Genomic DNA, 22,794 nt, shown 5'->3' with positions numbered 1-22,794 from the left:
CGTGACAGAAGAAGCTTAGGATGGGGTGGGTTTATATATGTGTGACAGAGATGCAGGCCATGACATCACGGTGGCCCAGTGCTACTGGTGTGAAACAGATGGTCCTGAATTCCTGAACTGAAGCTGCATCAGAGCATCCCCGGAGCCAAGCTTCTATCTCACTGTGACAATCGATTACCAGCTCAGAGCCTGGAAACTCTGAAACATATGTGTCTGTGTAAACAATCCCTGTGTGTGGTCACATGCTTCCATGTCAGGTTAAAACAGACCTGGCATGTGATCAGTGTGTTTACTATTTTAGTCCCATCATCTGCACTCTGTTTAGCCTATTTATAGGATTGTGTGGGCTCACAGGCGCAGGACAGTTAGAGGCACCTGGATGCATCAGACCTAATGGATTGATTCATTCCTCGGGCGGTGTTGGATGTTGCATATGGTCTCATGTTGCACTGAAATATCAATTTATTATGCAGAGTCTGTTCACAGATAAGATAGACCGGGGGCTAGTTTGAGAAATGTCTTTTGGCTTCTGTGGGTAATTCCCCCTCGAACTTTGAAACAACAAATGTCGGAAAAGAAATAAATGTATTTGGTGTGAATATCACACTTTTTCACTTTGTGTTTTATTCCTAGACTTTATATAAATGATGTAACAACTGTGACATCGCCCACTGGTTTTGGACTGCATTTAAGACCCTCAACATTGTCTCTGCTGCCCTGTTGTTGTTGTGTTTTTTTTTTCAGATAGAAATGACCATATTTGGACTGTTGGGTGGAGAGCTATGTTATCAGCTATTGCTAGCAAGTCAATAGGAACAGTTCAGCCAGCCCAGTTAGTGGCAATGAGGTGACAGATATATGACTGCTGTATTTTTTGAGGCGAATGAATATAATATACATTACACCAAATATGTTATCACCTTAGAAACTACCAAAATCAAATTCTTTCTGGTATTTAATGCAAAACAAGCACCCCCTCCTTTCAAAAATAAAGGGGTAATTTTCCTCACCCAAAGTGGGTCTGTAGGGGAGGACTGTGCAAGTCAGCGCTACCGGTCTGTATAGATAAGACAGTGAGTTGTTTACCTGATTTTTCTGGCCAAATGATAAACAAAGGTTCATTTTATTTTATGTGAAATATGACTTAAATGTATAAAAAATAAAATTAAGATTAAATTCTGTAAATCTGTAATTGCAGTTTTCCTTTGGGGCCATGCTGTGGGTGTGATTTTGTTTAACTCATGTTAGAATGATGCAGAATTGTTACATTTTAAAAATGCTTTCTTAACTTTTCATAATAATATAACAAATTATAATATTTTCTCAATGCAAGTTTTATTCTTTGAAACATGAATCGTAGAGATGTATTCATAACCACTGGTTTTAATTGACTGGATGTTGATCTACCCAATGTTTTCAGGACAAGGACATTTCAAATTCAAATTCTATTTGTCACGTACACAGTCATACACAGTACGATATGCAGTGAAATGCTTAGACAACTGCTCGTGACCTAAAGAAAAAAAGGAAAAGGCTATGAATAAGATAGGAAATAAATATGAAAAATTAAAAAGGGTAAATTTAACTAGGAAGGAATAAAATATAAAAAATTAAGGTTAGAAATGAAATAACTGTACAACACAAATTAGAATGAAGGGTAAATTTAACTGGGAAGAATAAGATAAAATATATAAATTAAAGTTGAAAATAAAATAACTGTACAACAAAATACACAATACACAGTATAGAAATATATAAGAATGTATGAAGGTATATATATATATATTTTTTTATATTATACGCGCGCACACACACACACACAATAACAGCAGCTGTACAAGTATTAACTGGAAATGAAGAATATAGTGACCAGTGTTGTGCGATCCACATCATGTCTTGTGCAGTGCAAATATGCTTAAAGTGATTTTAAACTTTGTGTACAATGAGTGGCTCGCATAAGCTATGAAGAGCGCTGCTCACAGTGCTCTGGTCCTACTTTCAGCTGTCCAGTCTCACCTTCAGCTATATCTGGTTGCAGTGTTATTGACTATAATCTCTTTGATGCTCACAGGTCTGTAATCAGCTGTGATTCATAAATGAGATGATGCTTTATCCTGGAAAATGAACACGTGCTTCTGTCGCGCTCAACAGGGCAAATCTGGTGACTCCACCTTTTCATAACTCTTATGTGGCAATTAGCTAGGTTTGAGCAAATACATTTCCTTTATATTGTACAATAAAGGCATCCTGATCCAAGAGCTCATCTGGAAACAAGATATTGCTCTAACAGTCATCTGAGCGCCTTGTCACTGAGTGCAGAACCTTGCTGTCAGAAAGCCAGTTGACCCGGTGTCACTGGGACAGCTAAAATTTCCTTCGTCCTTCACGAGAACTTGTCCACTGCAGTGCCAACAGCATTTTGCATGTGCTAGAAAAATCAAAGCCATATCAGTTTAATTTTGAAGTGTAAATTCACATCAATGATAAGATGTAACCTTAGATTTTGGAGAAAAATAAAATCTAGAGTTTTTGATGTGTGGCAGAATGTTTAGCCAGATAGCCACAGGGGTTAGGGTTGCCATCATTGATGAGGACCTGGAAATCAGGGGGATAAATTTGGCTGCTCTTGCCTTTAAAGTTAATGGACTGATTAGATTGCTGTCTGTAAGTCTCATGCCTTCTTTGTGGTTCATGCTGACTCATCGGCACGGTGTAGGGTATAGAAAATACACTTGTATGAGTGTTTGTGACAGGGTGAATGAGGCTTGTATTAAACAGTGCTCAGTGTAGAACACCATGCAAACATTCGGTCAGTTAGACAGAAGTTGATGTTAAAGATTCCCAGTGTGGTTCGAAGACTTCTAGGGCATCCTGTAAACACAGATTGATTGGGCTGAGCTTATGACCTCACGTACATATTGCTATTGTGCTCAGACTGTCCGTTATCTCTCTTTCACCTCCACCTCCAGTCTTGATCTTACATGATAAAGTCTGTTACCTTAGCGTGCCTCGTCTAAAACCGAGGCAGTGTTTGCTAAGACTGAATAATAAAACACTCTGGTAGAGCTTTATCACACACTAAATCCCACATGTGTGTTTCTGTTGGGCTGTCTCCGAGGTATATTGATCACAATACGAGTTGGCCAGGATGTTACGGGTTTCAGGTCAACAAAAATATTTCCTGAGTGAAAGGATGGTTGCCTCTAGCCACAACTAACTCATGCACTTTCTCTATTGGTTTTAAGTGGTCAGCCTGCAGCGTCAAGGAACTCAAAACCTCAAGAGGAAACGTATGAGTGGCAGCATTAAAAATTCAATCTGAACTGTTGTGCAGGAACATCCTTGTTAACTTCTCACGTGATCTGTTTCCTCTTGTTTTGTGTTGTGTAGAAGACTGATTGGGAGGTGGCCATCAAAAGCATTAACAAGAAGAACCTGTCCAAGTCCCAGATCCTTCTTGGGAAGGAAATCAAAATCTTGAAGGTGAGCATGACCCTGAATTTAATTCCCTCCTTTTTTCCTCTTTACTGGAGTCGACTCGACTTGAGCGTGCACCTTATAAAATCCGGCCCAGATAGAAACATGAATGAAAGTGACCCGATTAACTTCCGTAGGCTAGTTGATGCTCCTGCTAATGCTTTTCACTTTTCTGCTCTTTTTGCTCAGGAGCTGCAGCATGAAAACATTGTGGCACTTTATGATGTCCAGGTAAGTTTGGGAATCTTTTAAAGTAATGTACGTCTTTAGTGTTTGATTTAATTTTAGTATGCAGCTTCTTTAACTACTGTTTCATCGTTTGTTTGTGTCTGAGAGGATGAGCTTCTAAAGTCCGTGGTAGAAAAACAGAAATTTTCAAAATGAACCTTCATCCAAAAAGATCACCAAGCGTAAGAATATGTTCAGCTAGCCTAACCTGGGATTGGCTATGGTTCAATGCACAGGCAGTATGTGAAAGCTGGATGAAGCCATATTAAAGTTACACATTGGTTTACTGTTATTTCAAGCTGCCAGCATTTTGGCCATACGTTTAAACGGATGTGATTGAATGATATTGTAGAGGTGCGGATTATCAGGCTGCGCTGGCAGTATACTTATCCGTTGGTAAGTTAGAAATGAACATTTGTTAGCATGTTATGGACATAATTCAAATGTATGTTGCTAAATAATGTGAAAGTAAAATGTAAATATATCCTCAAACATGAGTCACATCTGCAGCTGTTGTGATTGTGAGATCAGCAGCAACTGTCTCTGATAGCTATGATAACATGTTATATGAATTTCAAAAAAGAAATGATAATGTTGTTGTTGAGTGCCACATATAGCATAAGTCATGGACGCTTAGGATGATGAACGGGTGACACTAAACTGTGATGATGCCGTAGATCTTTTGTGCCAACGAGATCACGCACGCTGTCCTGGTTATCACACCGCTATCTTAATCACTTTATTTGGGATCTCTGAGTATTAAGAGCTGAGCAGCAGCTTGTCTTCTTAATCTGATAACTTTGGCACAACTAGTCAGAATTTATCTTAGTGAAGGGATCATTAAGGAATGTTTAAATAAATAAAAATACTTTGGTTAAAAAATACTTTTATTGCATTAGTCACTTGGTCTTGTTGTTTTGCCGTACATAGGCTTTCCTAGATGGGAATATTGATGACAAACTTAGAGGCAGCTGAATATTGTTACAAAGTGTATGTGGTTTTTGTCCATCCACAAACATGTTTGCGGGCGTTCATGCGCCGGCGTACGCCCTCGGCCTCGCTACTGCCACAGATGCAGTTTCTGCTGGAAACGCTGAGTCTGTGGGTAAACTTGTCTGTGTTTCTAGACATGAGTGAACTCAAGCAAAACTCCTAGTGAGGGTAAAAAATCTGATTCTGAACTCGCCTGCTTTACTCTGATCTCAGCTGTTGGCATTAACAAAGCAGCTCAAGTTCACAAACTAAGCCTGTTAACCTCCTTAAATGTGTCAAAGTGCATTAGTGTTATATGATGGTGTTAAAACCGTTAACTCTGACAAACACAATAAAAGCTTCCAGAATTCCTGAATACAATCTGGCGGCCATGTGACTAATTACCCAGAGTGCTTTGCAGTTACAGTTAAGTAAGTCTATCATTTTGGCCTTTTCTATGGCTCACATGCACATCGAGCTTGATGTGAAAATGCTGTTATATGCATTTCTAAGAGTAGATCACAGCACCACGAGAAACTAGTCGTAATATGTTGCAGTCAAATTAGTAGAAAAGTGTTTTAATCTGAAAGGCCAACCTGTCAGTGCAGTCAGTCTGCTGCTGAGCTGCCCATGTTCACGTTAGGAGGAAAACAAAAACTTTAGCTTACTTGTGTAACCCCGGTTCTCAGAGTAGCATGACTGCAATGTCTCACTATTGGATGCGCCTCCCTGCGTATTCCTCAAAAGCATTTATCTCATTCCGCCAATCCTGATTGGCTGGTGAAGGCGACGGCCATGTCGGGCAGAGCCATCCACCCTTAACTAGCTTGCGCTATTACACGGTGGTTATTCAAAAACCTCTTCTCGCTTCGGAGCAAATCTTAAACTTAGCTAGCTAGCTTAACTGTCCACAGACAGGAGTGTTAGCTGTTTCCCGTCGCCAGGCGCTTGCTACCTTTGCTCATCTCTCCTGAACCCGGATCTTCACCACAGATCGGGCATCATACCATTTACCTCCGGTTAGATCCCCTTTAGACCTAACAATTATACATTCATTGTTAGTTAGTGGTGCTGGTTTCAGTCATTAAGGAAATGTACTGTTTATATGATTGGGGAAACCTGCTGTCAGCTGAGGCTGAAGAAGAAGTCACTTAGAAAACACTACGTCCAGAAGGACGGGGTCAGCGTTTGTGGATTTCTTTACCTGGACGAGCGTGCGTCGAGACTGGAGTCAGGAGAGCCTTTGATTGTATTTTTCAAAGCTGTCTGTCTGTAGTGTTTAGCAGTGGTTGAGCCGTAGATAATGTTGTGATGCATTAATGATGGAGTTAGTTTCCTACACAGACTGTTGTTCACTGATGGTGGGTGTGAGAGAGGCTGTTCTGCATTTACTCCACACATGTTAAACAAATGTTTGATTTTGAATTTTTTAAAGGCAGAAAACTTGCAGTCACGAATAAATGACGTGATTTACTCCACTTTGCTGATGTCTGTCACAAGGCGAGCGCACAGTAGGATGGTTCTGACAAGAATGCTGAAAAACCCGTTCTTCAAACTGCTATGTTGTTTATATCCTCTGTTATATTGGTTCATATCAGCAAGCAGTAAAAAGGTTCTGTTTAGATGTCCAGAATTGGCTGTAATACCATAACTACTAATTTACCACTTCAAATGTGATGGTGAAGCACATCCCACATAGCAATGGTACTTCCTGTGTTTGCGTAAGTCTCCCTCTGGGATCCTGCTGGTCAGCCTTTCCACCGGTCCACTCCTCCCACCATGTCCTCATCCCTTCATCACCCATCCACTCTCCTGCTGATGTAATAGATCTCTTCCACAAGCAAGTGGCTGAGGAACCCATTAGTCAGGGTGCGTTTCCAGCAGGGATGAGATGTTCAAGTTTCTGAGTTTCATATTTAATCAGGTGTTTGGGGGGAGAAATGGTTACATCATGAGAAAATAAGAGACTCACATAAAAGAGAAGGCACACAAAAAGTCGTGGTTGGTAGAGGTCAGTGAAATTATGAGATCATCCCACTGATACTTGACTTTAGTGTGCAAATCTGTTTATCATACTGACAGAATTGGGGTTTAAAGAACCCAAACCCAACATGATGTTTGTGGCATGAGATGAGATACTGCTGCTGTTTTTGGCTTAAAAGCATTTTAGTCACTCCCAGCACTCTTTCAGTTGTGTGGTTGCAGTTCCTTCGTACTCGTACACTTTGGGTCGTGATTTTGTTTACCTGAGCTCTGTCACCTCTTGCTTGCATGTCTGAGACGGTCACCAAGCTTTGCCTGTCACCGCTTCAGGCACAGTGTCTCCGTGTCTTTTCTTAGCAGCTGCATCTTTTTTTACTGTCCCTTTAGTGTTCCCTGTGCTAGCAGAACAATGCTGCGTGGCAGGCTGGGCTCCCTTGGCGGTTATCTGTACTGTCTGGTGTATTACAAGCCTGGCAGCTGTCACTTCCCATTATTTATACGTGATATATATTTCACTTTACCCCCCAGCTCCCCCACTTGACCTGTTCCCAGCTCTATTAGCTGTTGTTTGAAGCATGTGTTGTATGTATGGGCTTACCAGACACAACAGGAAATGTGACCCAAACCAACTTGTGCAACCGTCCTAGCCGCTGTATTAGGAGCATGGAGCAGAGATTTTCTGCTTCTTATGGTTCCACTACCTTAATATTTCATCCCAAGCCCACAAAGCAAACTGCCAACAAAGCTGGTTTTACATTACTGTGGCAATCCTGTATGAGCTGGAACTGCAGAACATTGTGAGTGATAACAGTACACACAGTGACCTACTGCTTTTTTCAGTAGGGTCATTTGGAAAATGCTAGCTCGATGGTCAGTGAAAATTTAGATGTGGAGATCAAGCGATTCTAGCTCACAGTGCTGTTTGTGTTCACACTGCTTTGGATCTTTATGAGCACCATATAGATCATGTGCTTGTTACTACACACTTAGTAGAACAGCTTACATCCCTGTGTATGTTACATGTGTTCACTCAGCATCCACACTTTGACGAGGGACTATATTAACGTACAGCGTGGCATCTCAGCACTTCTCGTGCTAGTTGCTGATGGCACAGAACAGTCACAGTTCTTTCATGTTTTTCTCTGCTGATTTTCACTCTGGTCATACTGTAGAATCTAAATAAACTTCTACATATCTTTGGAAACCTCTACATACACTAGAGTGTGCTAGCTTTTTTGGATGCAGTGAGTCACAGATGTACACAGATGCACCAGCAGCCTCTCAGAATAGCTGTGTGCTGACAGAAGACCGTGTAGCTGGATGTAGGAGTCTGCACCTTTGAAAGATTGCAGGTCCTTGGGACCAGAGCTGTAGTTTGGAGGAGCTCTGTTCATTTGCTGTGTTTAATGACAGCCTCAAGCACACAGCTGATTGGCTTACAGTCCTTGTCCTCTGCACTGTTGATGTTAAGCGTTCTGCAGCAGCGTGAGGTAGCCTGGTCTAATTATAAGGTGTCCCGTGTCAGGCTCCTGGTTCCTTCTCCTCTCTAACGCTGCCGCCACCACAGATTTGCTATTTGGATTCTTATCGATGGATGGATGGATGCATAATAATGGCTGATTTCATGGTTTCACTGAATTCCTTCTCGTCAAATGAGAAACAAGACGACTCAGAGAAAATGTGCTCAGTCAACAAAAAGTTGATTGTTGTTCTCAGCACATAAGAATGATGTCCAACTGAGTAATTCCTGCCTCCTGACAAATATTTGAATTTTATTATTGAAAGTTCTACAAAAGGCTAATAACTGGACACTGAGCAGATCAACATGATTAAAGCAGGACAGGTTCTGACTGGTGTTAAACAGAGGAAGACAGGTTTTTGGTTATTGAGAAAGCTGCTCCTAGGAACGTTGTGTGCTTGTTCAAGGAGGGTCCCTCCAGCCTGACATGTGTAAAAACATCTGGTATAGGGGCTGTTTTAAGGAGCAAGAGGCACATTTCCTCTTAGCTGCTGTTTTAGAGCTCGTTTGAGTTTTCCTAGAAAATCGTCCTGTGTCTACATTCTTTTTGCACAGCTTTGCTTTCCAGACATTTAACTGGGTAGAAGATCAGAGGAAATCACTGTGGCTGCTCATTGGAGCACACAAACATATGCCCAGTCATCTGCTTAGAACATGTACATGTGTCTGTTTAATCACCACGTAAGCATGAGCGCACACAGTCACATGATGTTCAGTACACATGTTGCATAAGAAGCTGACTGAAGGTCTCAAGCCACAAAATACAAGCCTGTGAAACTGTGGGTACTGTGTGTCAGACTGTCTTGGCCCTTAATAAAAGTGTATTATTGGCCTTTTTGTTGTACATGCACTGACCTGTTGCAGTCAAGTGTATATTGATGTATGAGTGAACTGGCATATCTGCGTAATGATGCGATGTTTCTCTTCCTGCGAAATGATAAACATCCTGTCCTGTGTATCTGTGACTGAGCAGCTGTGATGGTCAACAAGTGATCCTGAGTTATTGTTCTAAACACATCATTAGTTGTTTTTTTGTTTTGCTCCCTGCTGTCACTTACACAAGCCATCTGTCGCGTTGTTCTCCCGTTGGTCAAACGTAGGCTTTTCTCGGAGCTGAGTTCCCTTGAATTATTCCAGTCTTTGTGAAGAACCTGTCTCCTGACCTCCCGCTTCACCGTGCACCCCTGCCCTCTTCGGTTTGACCTTTCCCCATCCCCCATATAGTTACATAACCGTGCACTCCTGGAGTTGGCATGATGTAATAGTGGAACAGCTAACCAGGCAGTATCTTGTTTTGGCTCACATTGACTCATTGCAGTCCAAAGTATTTTTGCATTCATGTGAATGTGCTCAGCGCCCATGTATTGTGTCGTCAGTTATCATGCGAAGCAGCCAGCCAGCTGAGTTGCTTGTGAAACGGCTTCTAAGTGCTATGTGTGTGTGACATGGCTATGATGTGAGAGGAGGAGAGAGTCTATTTATGTCATAGTTGTTTTGGAAATTTTGTGCTGGAAGGCGATGTTTTTGGAGCCCAGCCCAATCCACCCATCAAAATCCAAAGTTCACCCGTGTTTACATCAGAAGCAGCCAGTGTGTGTGAACGGTACATTCTAGAAATCATTTATAAATGGTCAGAGATTGTCACTTTTATAACTGTGAGCTGCTACTTCCTCTAAGCTCTCACAGACAGAGGCTGCCCTATGTGCAGTCGTCACCACCTGCCTCTTGAAATTCATGTTGTTTCTTACCAATGGGCAACGCGCCGAAACCGAAGCAACTGCTGCAGCCAGAGACGGTAACGTGTGAAGGGCCCGAATCGTCATGGATAAAACGGATCAATCCCCAGGCAACAGCTTCACTCCCTGCTGTTTGCTAACCTCTGCTTTCTGTGGATGCTCAAACTTGTTTGTGTAAGAGTGTTATTTAGTCATGTCTGCTTCATAACTAACCTCAGTGTCTCTGAGGTTAGTTATGAAGTGGGCTTTGTGATGTGACTCTTCTTTCACTTCCCCCTCTTCAAGATTACGACCACATTATGTAATCCCTCCTACTTGACACACCAAGAATGGATTCGGCTGTCCCATCTCCCTCCAACATCTGCCCCAGCTGGTGAAATCATTGGTATGGAGTTGGAAAGGATTACTTAAGAGCTACCTAGAAGACACAAAACACCAAAGCCATTTATGTCGGGGTCACACACATCAGCTGACTTACATGGTGTCACCGTGCTACAGCGAGTAGTCGTGTTTGTTGTGTGGCTCGATAAGCTGAGTGAATCTCATGAAATGCTAGAGAAGAGTTTGTGCGTGTGGTGCACTAAAGTTATGTTGTGACTGAAATTGAGCCTCAGGGCCTGATCTGTGTTTAGATGAATTTGATACATTGGCGCTCACAATTTTATGGCTCTAAAGAACAGAACATATAAGACGCCACAACGTTGAGTTAAAATGTTGTTACTTACGAAGGACAAACAGAAACAAAAAAGATGGCTGCCCATATGGCTAAACAAACAAAAGAGGAGGAAAACCCAGAGTCAACCACACAGTGGGCCGTTGGACTGAGGCTGCTCCTCTAAACTAGTTTAGATAAACCAAACTGAAAACAGGAGTGCTGGTAACCGTCAACTCATCCTGTACTTAAACTAAGCTAACAGCAACAGAAAGATAAAGCCGCTGCTGATGGAGGTCAGTGGGAACGACCACCGTGCTGTCTTATGTGGTTAGGCTTCACCAACCAATCAGCACTAAGAATAAGTCAGTGAGAGCGCAGGTTAATAAGAGCAATGCACTGCGGTCACATGATCAAAGGATGAAACAGTGCAGAGACTTTTACAGATGATTTTAATCATTGGAAGCTACTAAACAGAAGCGTCATCATGCAAATATAATCATTTGACCTGTTCATCTCAGTTATGTCCACTAATTGGTTTCCATAGTCACCCCTTTACTTTCATCTGCCGCTCGTGCGTGACGTCAGCAGCTTGGCAACGGGTCAAAATTTCCCTCAGAAGTTGGCAACAACGTTTTCTCAGTTTCCAAGTCGAGTGGGCATTCTGGTGAACGTTCTCATTCAGAACGATGTTGCAGATTATTCTAACATCACGTACATGCATAGTAAGATGGAAGTAATAAAAATGCAGGTTCAGAAAAAGCCAGGTCTGTTATAAATGGCATCCGCAAGTAGTTTGGGTACGTTGTGTTTTCTCCAGTGGCTGTTTTGTCGTGTGTGTTTGGAGCTGACAGCTGCTGCAGGATAAATGGCTGCTGTAACAGATTCTGTGTCTCCTCTTTTCCAGGAAACGCCCAACTTTGTTTTCCTGGTCATGGAGGTAAGTATAGAAACATGACACTGTAGATAGTTGGAACATATGTGTTTTTTTAAACACAGTAATGATTTATGGCCAGATGTCAGCATGTGCTCTTTCCCTCTGTGCTGGCGTAGGCTTCACTAATGTTCTGTTGTTGCTGCCTTTTTTTCTCTTAACCTCCTGATGACCTCACTCTGTACACGGTCTCCAACTTTCTGCACTTGTGTTGCAACACTCGGCTGGCTGCAGGATAGAAAACAAACCATCTCAGGGTTCTCTCTGACAACAAGCCTCTTTTCTAAGAATCAGATCTGCCTTGGCTTAAAATCTTGCTTTGGAGTTTTTAGGACATTACATTGTTAGAAACGTGACTTTGTTTGTCCTACAGCGAGGTTACATTACTCTGAGGATGTTGACATAACAGTTTTGTCGTCCATTTTCTTCTGCTTATCCGGGGCCGGGTCGCGGGGGCAGCAGCCCAAGCAGAGAAGCCCAGACCTCCCTCTCCCCAGCCACCTCCTCCAGCTTGTCTGGGGGTTTGTCATCATATGTATGAAAATTTTCAGAGCTGGCACTAGCTGAAGATTGGTGGAGCTTTGCTAATTAATTCTTATGGATATATTTCCAACTTCCATCCTTAAGAAGGAATAAGCACCACCGGATCATCAGGCCCTTGCTGGAATGTTAAGTATGAACTTGCCCTGGCCAAATTGGAGCTGTGCCCTCGTGTTTTGTTTGGGTGGAGAAACCTCGTCTTGTTCTGGTATTGGAAACATTAACCATAGGCCCCAAGCAAATGTGCCAGATGCAGTCCCAATGAAGAGAGCATTGTATTCACTGAACCCCGAGTCTGGAGGGGATAATATAAACAGTGAAGCTGTTAGAACACTGAATATTTCTTTGTTCATTCAGCAGCAGACATATCTTTGAAAACTGCTCTGGTATATTTATATTAGTGTTTTTTGTTTGTCTTTTAAAAGACCTGCCTACACAGATGAAACAAATAAAAGCATCTGTGTAAGCGATACAGGCGACATGTCTGATGCTCATCAAATGAACAAATAAAGTTCTACAGTTTGAATGTCAACTGACCAAAATCCACCAGTGCAAGTCTCTCTATAGAGTTGGTTTGTGATATGTTTACCTTCATTAGCACATGGTGCTTGTTGTTGTTACACTAAAGCGTTTGAGTGCATATTTTAGATGTTTTTAGACCCAGGCTTCAGTTGTTAGGTTGGCCAGTGTATGGAATTGTTACGTTACATTAATTACATCGTATACTTTGTTGGGATTAAAGTAAAAGGAGATAAGAACTACTAAATAAGTTTAAAAACCATACTAGCCTTATGTTGTTCAGCTGATATCTAGTCACAGATAGTCATGGTTAACCAAGTTGCCCATCTCTCTCTTCCAGTAGTAATGGCTGATGACTTTTCTGGTTGAAATCCAGCTTTCCATTCAGAAAACAAACAGCCTCTGGAAGCGCAGGATCTTCCCACAGTCGAGTTTACACTTATGATGATTTGAGAGTCAAGTCAACTAAACCCCTGTGGGGTATTTCAGGACAATGTTAGTCTGTGAAGCTCCACTGAACATGATGTAAAGTCAGCCCCTGTTTATCCTCTGCTGGAGGCAAGCCAATTGCTTTAAAATGCGTTATGGGTTGGCTTCCACTGTTACAGCATCAAGATGCAGCTTTTCGAAGGATTGTGTCATCCCTCCACTACAGATCAGAGCAGGGAAGCTTTTTGATCACCAACCGTCTGTACCTGGAGCTCACAGATTAAATGGAAGCAGATCCTAGATCAGTTTTTTTCTCAGCTTTTCTCATAACAGAGTATTATAGCCCTTTCCTTTAACTCACGGCTGCAGTCTCATCTGCCCCTTCTTCTTTTCACTCATGAGAAATCATTTCTCTCAAGTGGAGTTGTCAGCACTGGTAACCTTTAAGACATTTAGCAGGTTAACTAATAAACCTGCAGTAATCTGGACTAGGATTAAAATAAAAGCATGCCGAGGCACATGTATATGCATAAGGAGCCAATCAACTTGTTGAAACTGAATGTAATTGTTGCTGATGGTGTTTGTCTGTCTTTGCACACACAGTACTGTAACGGAGGTGATCTTGCAGACTACCTGCAAGGTAAGCATCTGTCTGCCCCACACACCTATTATTGTTCATCAAAACAAAGTAGCTAATGTAACTGTTGATATTATGATTATGTGTGCATGCAGTGGTGTATCATATCAGCATGTCTGCTCGTAAAGCAAAGAAAATAAAGGAAGTGTGAAGTTTACCAGGTCAGTTGTGAAGTTGAGGGTGGGGGTGTGGGTGGGGGATTGTCATGAGAGCAGGATGTGCCACCCTGACAAGAATCTGAAGCTGCACATGAGAAAAACCAGATAGTCAAGTTTCATGTTTGTGTTTGCATTTTGGATGACGCAGGTTACACACTTTAAGCTAACAGCCTTGGATCTGTGACCACAACCAAAAACTTGGGCTCTGTATGAAATATAAATGAAAGCAAAATCAGATTGTTTTCAAACCCATGTTGAAAATAAACAATGTTAAAGCGAGCAGTGTTGTTGCTATGATAGTCAAATAAGCAATTAATCAAAATAATTCTCTGTTTCAACTTTTGTTTTTTACTGTTGAATATTTACAGTAAGTTTTACTTGTGTAGCAAAACACTGATTTAAGAATTACATGTGACATTTTTACAATATTTCCAAGGTTTAAATGCATATACTGAAGTCATCTTCAGAATTGATCTCAAAGGTTTGGGCTTAAAAAAAATCACATCTGCAATGACATCAAGGCTGTTGTTTGAGACCACTGTGTACACCGGGGAGGGTGGACCTCCAGGCCTCGAGGGCCGATGTCCTGCAGGTTTTAGATGTGTCCTTGATCCAACGCAGCTGATTTAAATGGCTAAACGACCTCCTCAGCATGTCTTGAAGTTCTCCAGAGGCCTGGTAATGAACTAATCATTTGATTCAGGTGTGTTGACCCAGGGTGAGATATAAAGCCTGCAGGACACCGGCCCTCGAGGCCTGGAGTTGCCCACCCCTGACTTAGGATAAAGTGTTGTTGGCTTACTGAACAACTTTGCTGAAACACTCAGCCCGGACACCCGGACAGGACAGGTTCATTTAAACAAGCAAACTGTGACCTCGGCTTATTTGATGTAGGTGTTGGTGTCCAACACACTGTTTCTGTGAATAGTTTCACAGGGTTAAAACCAGGTCAGCTTCTAGAATCAAATCCTCCGAGTCGACGGCACCTTGATTAGATAAGAACATGTGTTTACACCTCTGTTCCATAAAAACACTGATTGTGCTGCTGGAACTGTTCTTATCACTGTACCTTTGCATGACGTACCTGCCTGCGTGGTGCTTTTTGCAGCATGGGTCACGGTCAGACCCTTCTGTGGATCCGTGATCCAGGAGCCTTGCTTGAGTAACACTAGTGGTTGTGAAATTGAAACCTTTGTGGGCAGAGCGCTACGTTACACTGGGCACCTTATGTGATTGTGTTCTTATTATTGGAGTGCTGCTGTGAACACTGCGTAGGTAACAGCCATTTAAATTGCATAATCTCTAGTAAATTATTCTACAGTTTACACAACTTTTCATGTTAGAAGTCGATCCGCTGTGCTGGGCAGAGAGCAGATTATCTATGCCCACAGAGTTTTTATGACTTTATGTCTTAACAGTAATGAACATTTTTCATTAGCAGGAACATGAGCGAAACATGGCACTCAAAGAATTTTGAATTGAAAACAAAGCGAGAATTTGACATAGATGCAGCTTAATGAACATTTTTGCATGGATGCTACATAAATGCTCCTTGAGGAAAAACATTGAACTGGATCCTGACTACTGTGGTCTTTTTTGTTTAAGCTAAGGGGACGCTGAGAGAGGATACACTGAGGGTCTTTCTACAGCAGATTGCTGCTGCCATGCGCATCCTCAACAGCAAAGGCATTATTCACCGTGATCTGAAACCACAGAACATCCTGCTGTCATACGTGGGTCGCAAGAAGTCCAACATCAGTGGCATCCGCATCAAAATTGGTAATGGAAGAAGAATGTCAGTTACTATCAGTTATTAAGTTACGTGCAGCGTAGTTTTCTCATAACTACATTTTGGAAGCGTGTACAGACCTATCATTGTTTCGCTTCGTGTCATTTACAGTGGCCAGAGGTTAAGTTTAAATCAATATGTTATAAATTCAGAAAGTTTTTATAAAAGTAATGCAGCCATGATGATGATGATGAGTAGCAGTGTTGTGTTGTTATACACCACAGTACGAGCTCTGTTTGGAGTGCAGGGCGTCTCCATTCATTCTTCATCCAACAATAGTGGTTTGTGTTACTGGTGATAACAACACGTGTGCTTCATGTCTCCGTTCTACAGCTGACTTTGGCTTTGCACGGTACCTCCACAGCAACATGATGGCAGCTACACTGTGTGGGTCCCCCATGTACATGGTCAGTGTGTTTTATTCTCTATATTTTCTGTGTGTCAGCTTTAAAAAAGATCTGTCTGCTCGGTTTGTTACATATAACTCTGTGTTGTGGTTCTTGGCTCGTGACCTGTTCTCTCTCAGGCCCCAGAAGTCATCATGTCCCAGAACTATGACGCCAAGGCTGACCTGTGGAGCATAGGGACGGTTATCTACCAGTGTCTGGTTGGAAAGCCACCATTCCAGGTTAACAGTGTGCACAACAAACCAATAACGCGTGGACCTGTCGGTGTTTGCGACTGTGCGTCTTATTTCTCAACTTATATTTTCAGGCCAACAGTCCCCAAGACCTACGGATGTTTTATGAGAAGAACAAGAATCTGCAACCCATGTAAGTCACCTTCACACCGTAGCCTCAGACACGAGATGCATAATAAATATGTGCAATCAGTCTGTTTCTTTCAAATAGATCAATAGATTTAACAGGATACAAGTGACACATAATACCTGAAGATTATGTTTTGAAGTTGGTGGCTTATACCTGTCTAGTTGAAAATGGGACTATACAGTATAGTTTTTAGGAACAGAAACTGTGTAGGTATGGTGTTATTTGCTGTTGCTGTGGATTGTGGTGAACATGTGACTTAAGAAAAGGGAAGACCATATAAGACCAACATAAGAGAGGAGGACACAGGTGAACATGAAGAAAAGGAAGCGAGTGAAGGCAGAGGAAAGGATTAAAGGATGCTGCACAGAGCTGAGGAAGAAGCTGAGACTGGCTTTGAGTGGTAGGAAAGAATTCAAGTCGGCTTTGAAGGCACAGCTTTGGTGCCGAGGCGTCTGTTGTTTCATCCAGGACATGGTTTGGGGCATGAAGGTGGTGTTCTGTCAGGTGTTACACCCCCAATTCTGACATATTTGAACTACTTGTATGCTTTGAATAGCAGCATAGGCTGAAAAGAACTACTTCAGTTTTAAATTAAGGTGTATATTCAATTTAGTTTCAGTTATATAACACTAAATCACACCCACGGGTGCCTCAACGTGCTTTATATTGTAAGGTATAGACCCTACAATAATACAGAGGAAACCCCAACAATCATATGGCCCCCTATGAGCAAGCACTTTGGTGACAGTGGGAAGGAAAAACTCCCTTTTAAAAGGAAGACACCTGTGTCAGCACCAGGCTCAGGGAGGGTCTGTCTGAGAGGAGGAAGAGGGCAAAAACACAAGCTGTGGGAGAGAGCCAGAGATCCATAGCGAATGATGGAGCCGTGGAGGAGTAGAAGTTCTGACTTCAGTTACTTAGTGCTACCTGCAGGTCAGTTTTCAAATGGTCTGTCAAGCTGTATCCAAACTGGCAGACTAACAGTACTGACTTTGTAATACGTACGTGATTAACAGTAACAATCCTATAAGCTACAGTGCACCCATTGCATTGTCTGACGTGCCTCAGAATGCACTGCACAGCTGATATGCACCCTGAGAGAAACAAAGTGTTGATGTTTCCATACTCTTACTACCCAGCATCCCGAGGGAGACGTCCCCACAGCTGAGCGATCTTTTGCTTGGGCTGCTGCAGAGGAATCAGAAGGACAGAATGGACTTTGGTACGTACTGACATCACAGTCTTTCAGTAGTGGTGCTTTCCATACTTTTCCTCTAATTTCAGTATAAAGTGTGTTAAACTGTGTAGGGTTTAAATAAGGATACTGTGCACAGTGAGACACTTTATTCCACTGTTTACCAGGGCTACAAAGTCAGTTGAATTTCAATACAAATCACGATTTTTGGTTTCCTACGATTAAATGAACAGGATAAACCAAGATTAAAAATGTTCCACTAATACAAGGCAAAACTTAAGAAATGATTTCAACACCTGACAGCCAATCACAGCTTTTCCTTGGACCACTGGCTGGACAGCTGCACGACTGTCCACAGATTCAAAGTTAGAAAGATGGAGAATCTAGATAAATAAATAAAACATATTGATGAGTAACGACTGGGAAAAAACTAACAGCCTAATTGGGATTTCAGTGTTTGTAAAAATGAAAACTTGACTCTGAGCTTTGACAGCAACTTTAAGAATGAAAATGAATCTGTGTGAGTCGGCTGGTTCTGATGCAGCAGGAGGGGAAGAGTAAGAAAAACTCTGAACAGGTTTAGATGGGGTATATCGTGCTGTTTCTCACTTACCTATCCATCTCTCTCTCAGACACATTTTTCAGCCACCCTTTCTTGGAGTCGTCATCCACCATTAAAAAATGTAAGCACAAAGGTCAGAGTCTACAGCACATCCACGCCTCATCAACTTGAAACCATGATTAATGGTGAGTTTCCCCCCTCAGCGTGTCCAGTTCCTGTGCCCATCACCTCCAATCCTGTGACAGACAGCTCCTGTGGCAGCTCCCCATGTATCCGCTACAGCTCTCCTCCTGTGAGTTTGATCACATGTATCACATGGATTTGTCTGGGAAATGCACAGATCCTGTGTAAAAACACTTCAGCCTTATTTTTAGGTCGTCGTGTGTGCTGCCTTTGAATACTGCTAGCGTGAGTGCTGCTGCGGTTACATCTTCCGCTAGTTATAGCAATCTCTTCATGTCACTGCAGCAGGAGGAAAGGAGAGATTTCTCAGCAGTGTTCTCTGTAACAATGTAACGAGATTAGTTTGACAGTCAGCGCTGCCCTGCTTGGAAGACTTAATGGGATCAGTCAGGAGCCTCACTACAATTTATACTTCCTCCCCCTCCTCTCCCATACTCTCTCTGCATGTGAACAGTCTCTGCCAGACATGCAGACTCTAGCAGAGGATGGTCTGTCATCCCCTCCACTCGGTCCGCCCAACTTCCTGCAGCTGTCCAAAGAGTCTGCAGGAAGCACCAGCAGTAAGAACTCTTCTTGTGACACGGACGACTTTGTCCTGGTGCCCCACATCTCTGCTGACAGCTGTAAGTGCCAACACCTGTCTATATTTACACCTAACTTGCATCTTAATGTCTTCATTATATTAGCCGTCATGTCTTCTTTTCAACCGCTAGTACTGAGGTAGAACTAAAGACCTGCTTAAATTAATGACTCACATTTTATGATGCATTATCTAAAATGACTTTTAATGGTGATTGGAACATAAAAACATCATGTACCAAATGTTTAATAAAATAATAAATAATAAAATAATAATAAACTGCCTAAAAATGGCCCCCAAAATAATGTAAGCTTTAGCTTTTTCCAGGAAAGTTATATTTGTGCTTGATTTTTACTTTACTTTGCTGCTCCCATAAAGTTCAGTACTTTCAGTGCTATGTCTCTTTTATAATATCTGTGTGTCTACCCAGGACCCAACCTAGCAGTGCACCAGAGTCCATCACTGTAAACTTTGCCATAGTACTGCAAACTGCCTATTTCAGCCTGAGCTACATTATCATTTAATTCGACGATAAATGATAATTTAACATCAAAGACATAACTTCAGCACCATTCCATTATCTGTAATTTTAAAGGAATCTATACATATATCCATGGATCTGTGTGCAGACCATGTGGTGACTTCATGGTATCAGCTGGAGGGACTGCCAGGCTGTAACACATGCAAACTGAACTCAGTCTTTATTTACTGTGTATCAGAAGTATGTACTCATTAATTGAAGGTGACTGACATAGACCACTTGTTATATTGTAGACAGAAGTGGTTCTCCCATTAGTTAATTGTAGAGTATAAAATGCTCCAAGACTCCAGCAACTACACCAGTGTGAGTTATGTGCTTCACGTGTGATCTCAATATAACAGCTGACCAAATCACAGCTTTTATGGGAATTGCTAACCTATGCTATAGTAATGACAGCTGTAGCACCAGCATGTCGCACCATGTAGTCTACAGTGCAACTCTGGTGTAAACCAAACTCCAGCACACCTGATATTTCCTTAAGATTTTGTTTTGTTTTGGGGGTTTTTTGTTAATAGAAAAAAGAAACTATTTCTAAGACTACTCGTAAATCTACAACATTTTACATTTCAGACAGTAATAGTGTGAGTTAGAATTGTCCAAAGAATAATGTGTTAAATGTTCCGTTTACTCAAACCCTCGAGTCGTTTAAAAACCCCATTAGGATGTAACGGTCAGTAATTTATCAGAGCTCACTGGACTTTTATTAGACTAGTTCTGTTTGGTTAAAAATGTCTCAACTCTTCATCAGAAAACCGAGAGATTGCTCACCTCTGTTTGTAACTGCTGTACAACAACATTGTGTGTTTAGTCTAAGGAGCTTGGAAACAAAAGCGTCTGGACTTCTTTAAGTTGCTTGAAGGCGTTTCACCTCTCATCCTTCTTTAACTGAAGAAGCTTCTCCTAGACTACGATGACCTGGATGACTGAGAACCTTCACAGACATTGTGTGTGTGTGTGTGTGTTAATGATTGTTTTCTTTCCTTTTTTCCTCATCCTCAGATGACCAACCAATGGGACCGGGTCGTCGGGCATCCAGCGAGTTTCTCATGTGTGGAGGGTAAGTACGAGGCTGTGCAACACATTCTGCTTAAGTTAGGTTGAATTTTCTGACCTTACCAAAATAATTATCAGCCGAAAAAGAAAATGCAGTTCTAAAGAGAGAACTGAAAGTTCACCATAAATGACTTCTGCTTCTGTCAGCAAGTTTGGCACTTGTCGTGTGTTGCTGTATGCACATAGCCCGAAGAGCAGAACTAGCAAAGTGTGTCTGCAGAGAGAGACTTGGACCAAACAGTGGATCAATTTGAAGTACTGCAGAGAGTAATGAGCCACCAAAGAGCAGCCACAGCAGACTCACACTCAGCTTTGACTTTCACTACCCATTGCTGTTTGTGTGCTTGCTCCCCATTTAGATGACAGGTGGTTTGCTGCTACCAGAATTCTGTGCCCTATAATGTTAAACCCCTGTTGACTGCAGGTGGCATGTAAAAGATGAGCTGGGTTAGAGTTGGCCACATTGAGGTGAATGGAGGTTTTCCAGACATAGCTGTGGTAGGGCTGACACGCCACATCTGTTTTTTTCAGTAATTATTTGTTTTGTTTAACAACAGTTAAGTGTGATTCATAAAAAAGGCTGTTACCTCACTGGATGTTGGAGATGCTTTGAATGCAGCCCAGCGTCACTAAGCCACCAGGCACCGTTTGTGGGCTGTGAATTGGATATTTTCAGGACAATAGGAGTGTGTCACGATGAGTCAGACTGTTTCACACAAAGACATGTTTGAATGCTCATATTATCCATTTTAATATGATCTATTTTTGTGTCAGCAGGGCTTACTTTCTTTCTTTGTATCACTATTTCTGTGAGCACTTGACAAACAGCCTGCTTCCAGCTTTATCCTGGGTAACCCCTAAATGGTGCCGATTTATTTATCTTGACTGAACGCTCCTGCCCACTACCAGCTCTTCGTGATTAATCGGTTACAAAGAAGATACCGAGCCAGACAACATGGTGGTGCTGTGCTAAAAACAGCACCAGACCCACAGAGAGGACTGTGTGTATTCGAATAAGAGTCCCCAAACCTCTCTTGCATTTTTTTAACACACGCAAACACAGTTTATGGAATAAATATTGGTCTTATTATAGTAAGTACTGTACACAAACACACTCTCACACTGCCGTTGACACGGCTTTCATCTCCTTTTGGCCTTCCATATGCTTCCTAAGTTTATTCCCTTTGATCAGCTGGTGTTTTTCTTACTGCAGTAATGTGATAGTCCATATTGAAATACATTCAGACTTCCTTGTCCTACCTGTGATACCTGTGATGTTGTATTAAATTGCACACAACCCCACACTGATTCATTAATTCAGTTTAGTTTGATTAAGTTCCTTATTAATTTAATTGCATTTATATAGCGTCAAATCACAACAACAGGTGCTTCAAGGCATTATTGGGATTAGGGTTCAGGGTCACCTGATCCAGTCTTAACTATATGCTTTATCCAAAAGGGAAGTTTGGAGCCTGATCTTAAAAGCAGAGACGGTGTCTGTCTACCAAATCCAAACTGGGAGCTGGTTTCACAGAAGATGGGCCTGAAAGCTAAAGGCTCTGCCTCCCATTCTACTTTAAAATACTCTTAAATTGATCTTGAATTTGATTCTGCGTTTAACAGGGAGGCAGAGAAGAGAAGCCAGTATGGGGGATATGCTCTGTCTTTCTAGTCCCTGTCCAGTTCTGTCCTGTACTCTCAAGGAGATTTTAGGACAGCCTGATAAATAATGACTGACTTGTCCAGCCTAGAACTAATAAATACTAGTTTTTGATGATACTGCCCAAGCAAAGCATGTGTAGCATGGATCACGACTCCCCATTTACATGAACAAATTGGAGTCTATTAGATAGAATTCAAACCATTGGAGTGCAGTACCTATAAGTACCTATAAATCTCTGTGGCGTGCTCCAATCTCTGTAATCAAAATTTATGGTCCCCAAATCAAAAGCTGCACTGAGGGCTAGCAGGACGAGCACAGACATGAGTGCGCAGTCAGAGGCCAGATCATTTGTAACCTTCACGCTGTTTCTGTGCTGAAAACTGACTGAAACTCTTCAAATAAACCATGTTTGTAACAGATGTTCTAACAAATCATCAGTTAGCTGTTTGCAACTAGTCATCAAGAATGTTTGGTGAACTCAATCTTATAGAAAGCTGAGTTCAGTTTCACTGCCCATGTTAGACCTGATTACTGCGGCAGGCATGCAGCGTACCCCTAACGCTGTCTGGGAAAACACCCCAGGCGAGCAGCACTTGTTTGTCTTCTGAGCGATGCTGACACGAATGCTTTTCCGAGCCTCTTACGCACAGTTTCTACATTCTGCAGGTGTGCAC

At 41.9% G+C, this 22,794-nt stretch overlaps 1 protein-coding gene across 1 annotated transcript in view; it reads left to right on the top strand.

Moving 5' to 3' along the window:
* Window positions 1–22,794, top strand: part of ulk2 (unc-51 like autophagy activating kinase 2) — a 33,779-nt gene that overhangs the window by 1,653 nt on the left and 9,332 nt on the right. The window contains exons 2-14 of the mRNA XM_085380933.1: window positions 3,391–3,483; window positions 3,667–3,708; window positions 11,475–11,507; window positions 13,593–13,629; window positions 15,390–15,563; window positions 15,907–15,980; window positions 16,100–16,201; window positions 16,288–16,346; window positions 17,483–17,565; window positions 18,171–18,221; window positions 18,304–18,392; window positions 18,738–18,906; window positions 20,404–20,461. Of these exons, the coding sequence (XP_085237059.1) occupies window positions 3,391–3,483; window positions 3,667–3,708; window positions 11,475–11,507; window positions 13,593–13,629; window positions 15,390–15,563; window positions 15,907–15,980; window positions 16,100–16,201; window positions 16,288–16,346; window positions 17,483–17,565; window positions 18,171–18,221; window positions 18,304–18,392; window positions 18,738–18,906; window positions 20,404–20,461 (1,064 nt within the window). The remainder of the gene's footprint in view (window positions 1–3,390; window positions 3,484–3,666; window positions 3,709–11,474; window positions 11,508–13,592; window positions 13,630–15,389; window positions 15,564–15,906; window positions 15,981–16,099; window positions 16,202–16,287; window positions 16,347–17,482; window positions 17,566–18,170; window positions 18,222–18,303; window positions 18,393–18,737; window positions 18,907–20,403; window positions 20,462–22,794) is intronic.

This window comes from Rhamphochromis longiceps, linkage group LG14 (assembly GCF_057381845.1).
Source record: "Rhamphochromis longiceps isolate RC_006_pf linkage group LG14, R_longiceps_female_GT1.1, whole genome shotgun sequence".
Classification (NCBI taxonomy): domain Eukaryota; kingdom Metazoa; phylum Chordata; class Actinopteri; order Cichliformes; family Cichlidae; genus Rhamphochromis; species Rhamphochromis longiceps.
This window is presented reverse-complemented; position numbering and strand designations above follow the sequence as displayed.